General features: G+C 38.4%; 1 protein-coding gene across 1 annotated transcript; it reads right to left on the bottom strand.

Annotated features, from left to right (window-relative positions):
* Positions 1–64: 64 nt before the first annotated feature.
* mks1 (MKS transition zone complex subunit 1) lies at positions 65–8,396 on the bottom strand. Its single transcript, XM_084730466.1, has 18 exons — positions 8,211–8,396; positions 7,928–8,049; positions 7,328–7,380; positions 6,550–6,717; positions 6,280–6,380; positions 5,894–6,022; positions 5,081–5,185; positions 4,736–4,844; positions 4,571–4,627; positions 3,846–3,888; positions 2,610–2,672; positions 2,427–2,497; positions 2,269–2,338; positions 2,070–2,177; positions 1,643–1,776; positions 1,041–1,123; positions 507–604; positions 65–232 (listed from the first exon to the last, which is right to left on the bottom strand). The coding sequence occupies exons 1-18, from the start codon at positions 8,285–8,287 to the stop codon at positions 129–131; spliced, it is 1,695 nt and encodes a 564-aa protein (XP_084586592.1). The 5' UTR covers positions 8,288–8,396; the 3' UTR covers positions 65–128.
* Between the last annotated feature and the right edge of the window lie 655 nt (positions 8,397–9,051).

Genomic DNA, 9,051 nt, shown 5'->3' with positions numbered 1-9,051 from the left:
GGGTTTTGGTCCTCATCATCATTACCACATAAATCTATAATAACCTGATTTATCACCCAACAATAAATAGCAATCAGACACCACATCTGGCTGTTTTTTTTATGGCAGTCTGTGGTTGCTTTTCATGTCTATGCAGAGGATTCGATCTGGAGCTGGGAGGTGGCGTTGATGAGATCTTTGGGGAGAGTTTCTCGGGCCTCTTGCATCTTTCTCCTGGCCCTCTGGAAGGCCTCTGACAGAGAAAATAAATAAAAAAAAAATAAACAATATATAATGAAAATGGTAAAACTACACTCCACTGGCCATGACACAGAGCAAACCTCCAGTCTTGTGACCACAGATCTGCTGCTGTAGCCCAGAAATCTTTATACAAACTCATCACTCTGCAGAAATCTACATCTTAAATATTTTGGTCTGAAGCAATGGAACAACTGAAGAGCTGATCTTTAAACCTCCAGACCCTGAGCTACATGGAATACTGAATCATTGTGAGTGAGTGTCTTTACCCAGGATGGTGCAAACAGCTCCTTGCTGACTGAATCCTCCCAGCTGGTCAAAAACTTTCTGCCTCCTCTTCTTCAACATGGCGGCATCAACAAAGGCCCTGAGACACAACATGGATCCATGAAACCACAGTGTACAGTTACTGTACAAGGAATTAAAACATTTAATAGTATGATGAATGAAATATTTCACATGAAGTTTGTACACAAACGGAATACTGAGCTTTATCATTTAGACACCCACACTGACATATTGAAGGATTGAAGGATAATCAATATATTATATTCAACATCAGCAGCTGCAGCCTGAATTTTTCCCCTGAGGGATATTCCATCAGAAGGATTGTGTATAAAAATTCACTGTGGTGCTGGAGACTGATATGATATCACAGATTTATTGTTGTAGAGGAACTAATCATCAGGACCCAATAATAGATCTTTCATAGTACAGATCCAGAGCAAACCAGCCACAGAAGCTGTTTTCCTCCCTTCAGTGCTGGGTGTAACACGACACGGTTGATTCCTCCCAGGTCTTACCTGGCTTGCTGGATGCAGTGCAGATTAAAGGTGACACTTCCTGTGGTTTCTGTGCAAAAGCCAAAGCGACTCAGCCTCTCTCCCTGCAGCGTTATATGAAACAAGAAAAATCAAATCAGTGTCATTATTGACACAACATGAACATGGACATAAACAAATGCAGGACAGAAGAAAAGAAAAAAGAAGAAAAAGGGAAAGAAACATCTGTAAGAATTAATAATACTAAACTGAACTCGTCCTGCAAGTCACCTGAAATGAATCCAAACCCAGACAGATCTCTGCTTACTTATTAAGAATTAATTACTTTATTATTATTTGTATTATTATTATTACTTAAATTATTATTGTTGTTATTTTATTGCTTTTGCTGTTTTGTTTGTTCAGAGTCATTATCCTGGCTGAAATATTATGTATCTTCACGATGTAACTAGTTGCAGTATAACAAACTGCAGTAGAACATGAACGACATTTTAGTATTTTTTGCTCTGCAGGACATAAAATCCAGGTAAATCTGCGTATTTTGAGTGACAAGTGGCAAAAAGAGAAAATGATATATATTCATTCTTCGTCTCCAGAGATCTTCCACAGAGGGCTGAGCCTACCTTGAAGGTACCGGGTATTCTGACGTAGCTGTGGTCTTCAAGCTCTGGAGAACCTCCAATAAAGAAACGCCTCAGTGCAGAGACCGTCCCCGTCTGAAGGGGTCTCCACGTGTGACATGTCACTGTATGTTTACCTGATATAAACAAGAGTACACACATACACAACATAAGACGTGGGTAAATAAAAGACCAAGGACTTGATGAAATGATTTAAAAAAACGTGTAAATGTTTTTCTGTGGGTGAAATAGTGATTACTTCAATGTTGTATGTGTACAGGCACCTTTACAATTTCAAAATTTAATATGTCAGAAAATGTTTTCGTTGTGTTGTTACATTTTCTAGAGAAAAAAAAACAATAAATCAATGAGTCTGGGAAATAATCAGCAGATTAACAAGCAATGCAACTTTGCAGCACACACTTCATACCGGGCACGGCAGGAAAAAGCAAGTAGCCGTAGCCTTCAGTCCGGTAACGCTGCCAGGAGTCCAGAGAAAGAACCTTGAAGTAGAGCACAGGCCACTGAGGGATTGACTCTGAAATAAGGAGAATACAGCAGTGCATCAATAAAACACTGAACTTATGCATGAACCTACTTCTTTAAACACAACACTGGCTGATACTAACCCTCACTCTCTTTTTCACACATGTAGAAAGCCTCAAAGTTGAAGGGGTAACTGAAGAAAGCTACATTGTCCTGTTGGCAGAGAGAAAGTTTATGGTTTAATGAATCTCATTAACATTCCTCTGAAGCTGTAAACCAGCAAATTCTACAGTGCGCTCACCTTCCCTGATGTTTTGGTCCGGCAGGTCTGAGTAACCCCTGACAGAGACTGAAACGGCAAACTGGACCAGTCTTAAAACAAATGAGAATAATACAAGTTGAAGAGTTAAACTGAGTTTAGTTTGATTGATTTAACACCTGATTATCACAATGTAAAACGTGTGATATACTGTATGTGACTTACTGTTGGGCAGCTCCATGAAGAAGTGGATGTATAAGTTATCATATTCAAAGCCTTTGGCTGAGACTGAGGAAAGAGAAGAACAAATAGATTTTAAGTGGGGATGCATGGAGTACTAATCCACAGTCAGTGTATTACCTACAGTGGATGGCAGTCAACACATCCCCAGTTTGGCGAAGCAGCAGGAGTCCCAGTGGAGGAAGCTGACCAATGTACTGATGTGGACAGAGTCAGCAGCAAAATATATTTTAGACAGGTAAAAAATCTAAATCAGATTAAGAACATGCTATATTTAGAGTATTTTCAGTGTTTTACCTTGTTGTCAGACCACCAATACATAAATCAAATGTCGTTCTCTCCAAAGTAAACAGACTCTTTCGCAGACTTTCACAAAAAATGTAATATTACTTCGCAGAACAAGGAGTTGTTGGTTTACCACTGCATGATCAGTTAGTTTGTTTGTGATATATTTCACAAACTAACAGATCGGTGCAGCAGTAGACCAACAATTTGTGTGTCCTGCAACTATTTTTGCAAAAAGGAGTGAAGCAGGAATGCTGCCACAGATCCTTCATCCCAACAGCTGTCAGACTCTGTAACACCAGCAATATACTGTATTTATGTTGTTAAATCTTTTTCTGTGCAATATATATTCTTCCACTGTAAAATTCTCACTGTAATTTTTTTGCTTCAAATATTCTGTGCAATCTGCCTTTGCAAGGAAACACTGTTTATAATGTTGAGTGTATAGCTTTGTCAAATTTAGTACTTTATATATTATATATTATATTTTTTAATTCTTTGACATATTTTTATCTATTTTATCTTTTTTCTTACAGTATTCTTTTGTCACTCACTCCCTTGTCTATCTGTACTATTTGAGCTGCTGTAACATGTAAATTTCTCCAGTGTGGGATCAATAAAGTTTATCTTATCTTAGTTGCTTTAGGGGGAGAGATATTTGGCTCATATAACAGCAGTTTCCTGTTATAAGAGGTATGGTGAAAAGGCAGTAAAAATATTCTAAATACAGCGTACACTTAAACATGATATTGACCTTTTTTTTAAGGTGCCTAAAATGTTTTAGTGCTGATCCTGTCCACAGCAGGACATCGACACCGGGACTCCTGCTGCTTCTCATCCACTGTAGATACACACCGACAATGAATCACATTAAACACCAGAGATGAGCTGTTTAGAAATATATACAGGAGTGACGACCACAGCTTTCCTACTCACCTATCTCTCCGTTCATCAGGTAACGAAGAATACCTACAGGAGGCTAATAAGGGAGAGACATGTGGTAAGTGAACTAAATATATAAAAAAGTGTGAGTTAGCTCATTTAACATTTTCTTTCTAGTTTAGTAATATTTGATCTATTGTTTTAGAAGATAATCAAGCATAAATATCAAACACATTGGTCCCAGCTTCTGAAATGTGAGGATTTACTGCTTTTTCTTCTAATAAATGACAGTAAACAGAATATCTTTGTGTTTGGGACTGCTGGTCGGACTAAAAACAATTTGAACATCTAACTTTGGCCATACTTGCCAACCCTCCTGAATTTTCTGAGAGACACTCTGTCTTTCATTTCCCTCTCCTGCTTTCCTCCTGGGGGCCCAAATCTCCTGTATTTCTCCAGATTCATCACCAATTTCCACACATTCTTTCCTTTTTGTTGTCATAATCTGTTTCTATCTATTGTTTCCACTCCTTTTTGTGTTATTGTAGTCAGATTTGAAATAGGACATGGTAAGGCTAAATGCTGTGGTCCCATCATGTTTTCAAGCTAATAAATGCCAATTATGGGTCACAGAGACCCTCTGGTTTTAAAATTTTCCACCTTTTTTATAGGTCTTAATGTTGGTAAATTTGACCTTTGCCTCTGGGAAAATATCATCGGCACCAGTTCCTTTTTTCAGACAAAGTTCTGCTCCAGTGACAATTAGTTAAATGACATACCATCTCAAAGTCCTGTCCAACAAGGCTGTTCAGGTACTCCTTGTGTCGTACATAAAGCTATAAACAGAGATAAAAAATAGTCAGTGATATGAGCATGAACATTTTAAAGCTATATTCTTTGATTCTTCTCTGGACCTGCAGGAAATGTGATGGAGACGAACTCACATCTTTGTACATGCTCTGCTCCCGCTCCTTTTCCTCTGGCTTCATGTCTGTGGACATGTTCTCCAAAGTGAGACGCCAAACTTCTCTCTTCTCCCCTTCTGTTACAATCCTGCACAACAGCACATAAACCAGATGGGTTTTCTTTTAATTTCTCCAACAAAAACACATACAACCTTTATCCTTATAATAACTATTTCATCACAATCCATCCAGTATTTGTTGAGATATTTCAGATACTCCAGGTGGTGGACTTACAGCTGTTCTATGAGCTCCACACTAGTGAGCTTAAACAGGTCACAGAGTTGTTTTAAAACATGCTGATATGAAATCTTTTAGTTAGTTTACCTGTAGGGCTCTTTGCCTTTGTTGAAGTCGGGTTTTACAATGATGGTTCCGTAGCCATCTGCTTTTATCGTTACCAGCAAACACTCATTCTCTTTCTGGCCAAGCCTGAGAAAGCAAACGCAAAGAGAGAAAATCACAAGTGAACATCCATCCATTTTAATGTATTTCTATGCCCTTTGAAGTGCCTCGTATCTGAGTGGTGCTGTATAAATAAATTGCCTTGTCTTCTCTATAATACAGACGGCATCTTATACATTATTTCTACCTGGTAATGACATGAGATCAGCCTCTGAATATCTTTTCTGGTTAAGGAAAAAAATCATGTTAATGCAGGTGTGAATTTAAACACAATGCACTGAAATCCATATGCTATGAGATCAGCCACACCGCATCTGTAGGTGGTCTCATTCACATTGTTGTCAGCCAGGTGGAAATTAAAGCTGTACCATGTGACCACATTCTTACTCTTAAAAAAGACGAGGTGAGACCCTGATACATGGCTGGACTGCATATGGTTAATGTGTGAAAATGTCATCACTTTGTTAGAAAAGTCAGTGGCTGTGTCTATAATCTGACTTCCTAGGTATTAAGCGTTCATATGCAGTTTTATACTGGTCCCTGTAATATTTGTTGTTAAAGTATACAGAAGTATCCTCAGATATCACATGACATGGTTGAGGCCGAAGAACAGATCACAAATTAATACCAGATAGAAATGTTGTTTGTTCTCATCATAGTGAAAATCAAAATCCTCATGTGAGCCAATAAAAACTGAACTGAATGGAAATGAGGTCTTTGTGTTAGCGGTCTTACCTTCCAGAGGGGCTCAGGTCTCCCATGATGTGCATGGTCTGCATGGTATTGTTCACCACATGACTGCTCTTCACAAACTCATCTGTCGGCTCCCAGTTGATGATCTTTGACTTTGGGACACTAAAATCCCTGCAAAATATGTCAAAGCATCCTGTCACATGACTGTTTCAAACATCAAACATTACAAGTTTTGTCTTTGAGGATTAAAAAGCATCATTTAGATGAAAGAAACAATTTGACAGAAGTACTGTAAGTTCAACAGACAGAACATTAGTGACGGGGGGAAACTCTTATAACATTCATTTTGAGAATTGGCAAACAGAAGACAGATTCTCCCCGTCTGATTTATCCATCCATTAAAATAAGGGAGCTGCTGCTTCACCTACATGGTCCGTCTGTCCTGCCGTCTGTGTCTCACGCTGGTCATTCTTTCAGCCAGAAATGTGGGGCCTGATTTGGTTGTGGTCATTAATTCAGTGGAGCACTGCTTTAAAGATCAAAAACAACAAGCTTGTTGCCAAAAACAGTTACAGACAAGAATTGTAGAATTTGTGGTTTCATGTTTTTATTTGATCTATTTAGTTTACAAAATCATAACGCTGTAATGTGACTCACTGGACGATGGTGCTGATGTTGTAGGATGCAGCGTGACTTACCAGCTGGTGGAATGGAAGACAGTTGGTGTAGCGGTCATGATCAGTGTATGTGAAAATCCTGTGATTTCGTCGGCCTTTGCCCTTGCTCAAGGCTTTGACTTCCGTGTGGTACTGACGGTCCAGAGGTGTCTGACATGCTGCCTCGTTCTGGAACAGCTCCATCTCATACTGGGACCACAGACAGAGAGAAATGGTGAGCAGCAGGAATTCATAACAGGGAAAACAGCAAAATTAGTGTTAATTCTTGATCTTCAGGTTGTTTTCTTTTTCATCTAAAGCATTTGGAGCTATTTAAGTTCATAATCATAATCTGATTTGAGAGATGAGGGTCCTAAAAACTGGGCACACACGATATGAATTATTATTAACTGATAATTACCTGCCTCTCAGGGCCACAAACCATGAGAAAATGATGATTCAACATTTTTGTAAGGCAAAGAAATTCATATCAATTGGAGTTTATGTGCACCTGAGGGTCAGAAAGGCTCAGATGTAGGGAACAAAGATGGATGATTTAATATTCCAAGTCAAACTGACATCACTATTAGAACAAAAACACTCAACAGTTCTTCAAAATCTTTTGTAAAGTATATCAAAAAACCTTCACAAACATACTTTTTGCCTGAGAATGGTTTGACATAATCTGTCATGTATAGCCAACATGTGTCACCTATAATTTCATTATTGTAATAATAAACAATGAGAAAACATCCCATTATGGGCTTCTAACTTAATCAGATATTTATCTTGCATCCCAACTAAACACTCAAAGTTGTACCTGACTGAAGAGTTTCTCCTGCCAGCCGACCACCAGCTCCTCCTCATTATCAGCTGGTGAAAGTAACAGAAACATTTAGTTTAGTTATTAAAATATAAATAAAGGAAACATACACCCTAAAACATGTATGTATTCATGCTTAAATGTCTGTTCTGCTGTTTGACAGTATATATTAGAGCTACAACAAATGTTTATTTTCATAGTCAATTAATCAGTCAATAGTTGTTTGTTTTCAAATGTCAGAAAATGGTGAAAAATGTCAATCGGTGTTTCCCAAAGCGTAAGATGACGTCCTCAAATGTCTTGTTTTACTCACAACCCAAAGATACTCACTTTACTGTCAACTCACACAGTCAAGACATATGTTTTCCTGACAAGTTTGAAAGTCAAGCAGGGAAATGAGGAAAACCAGAATGTTAAAGGCCAAAAATCAAGTAAAGCAAATTGATGTAAATGGTGGAAAATATGATGAGGACAAGCAAGCGAGAGACAAAGAACTTTTTAATTTGGGTAAGTGAAAATTGTTAGACAGTACAGTGATGTGTTTCTCCTCTGTCCATCATCACCAGTGGTTTTTCCCTGCAGTAGAAATATCTGTACCTGTCTGTCCTTGTGAGGTGAGGGTTTCCAGTTCAATCGCTCCTCTGTCTTGCTGGGACAGGACCTGCTGCTGTAGATGTTGAGACAGAGCTGCTGTGGAAGTCACCCTCTCTATACGCACCCTGCAGCGGAGAAACAAACGGATATTCATGTTGAAATAACGTGTCCTGAGACTGGACAAACTCCAACACGGCAACCTACTGCATCCCTCTGAGCACCTTGGTGTTCTAGGCTAGTTGCTAACTAAGCTAATGTTAACTTTACCACCAGCTGGGTTACTTACTTTATTCTCAAGTTTTTGACATCATCCCGGGATCGAAACACAGCCTCTCCGGTGTCTGTGTTCCAACAGTCTGCCATCAATGTTCACTAAGTACGAAACGTTATTGTTTTGATGTTAGCTAGCACTTCTCGTTAGCTGAAGTTTCCACACTCCTAACTAAAGCCAGCGTTTCGTCGTTTGTGTACTCGATTAGTAATTTTTTTTAACTAACCGTTAGTTAGTCCACATATGTAAGCGACATCGATGTGAAACGGAGAAAATAGCTGATGTTGTAAGTAGCTGCTAAAGCTAACAAACTCTCAGTCAAGCACAAAACACGGTCAAACGGATAGTTGTCGTTGCCATAGAGATACGGGAGCATTTCTTCTTCTTATTTAGAAATTTGGCGGTTCTCAGACCAGCTGACATGAGTATTACCGCCACCTACTGGACTGGACCAGTTGCTTTAAATGGAAAAGAAAAAAAACACTACATTCTAGCCACTAAAACCTTTTTTTCTTCCAGTTCTTTTAATCTGAACAATCATAGACACCAATATACTTAATAAATAATAATAATACCTAGTGAAAAAATAAAGAAAAACGAGAGGTCCAATTATACAGTTTACATATATTAACCGTGTTTAAAGTTTGAGGTGCTGAATGGTTTGTATATATTTTTTAATTTCATTTATATTTGATATTTATAAATGGATGGATCAACATTTAAACCTTGTACAGCACTCAGCCTGGATAAACCATGTGTTTCCTGTCTGTTTTAATTTTGCTATGTGAAGCACAGTGGGCTGCATGTGTGTATGAAAAGTGTGAAATAAATAAAGCTGAGTTGAGCTAATTTATTA

Source organism: Lutjanus erythropterus, chromosome 11, assembly GCF_056507025.1.
Source record: "Lutjanus erythropterus isolate fLutEry1 chromosome 11, fLutEry1.hap2, whole genome shotgun sequence".
In the NCBI taxonomy this organism is placed as follows: Eukaryota; Metazoa; Chordata; class Actinopteri; order Lutjaniformes; family Lutjanidae; genus Lutjanus; species Lutjanus erythropterus.
The sequence above is the reverse complement of the archived record's forward strand: the minus strand, read 5'-3'. Positions and strand labels throughout refer to the sequence as shown.

Bases quoted from the DNA above. Each gene is read 5' to 3' on its own strand.
- mks1 (XM_084730466.1), bottom strand. From the start codon at position 8,287: ATGGCAGACTGTTGGAACACAGACACCGGAGAGGCTGTGTTTCGATCC. The intron at 7,381-7,927 runs GTACAGATATTT...TACTTTCACCAG, and splicing joins CACCTCACAAGGACAGACAG to CTGATAATGAGGAGGAGCTG. The intron at 6,023-6,279 runs GTAGGTGAAGCA...CATATTTTGCAG, and splicing joins CGGCAGGACAGACGGACCAT to GGATTTTAGTGTCCCAAAGT.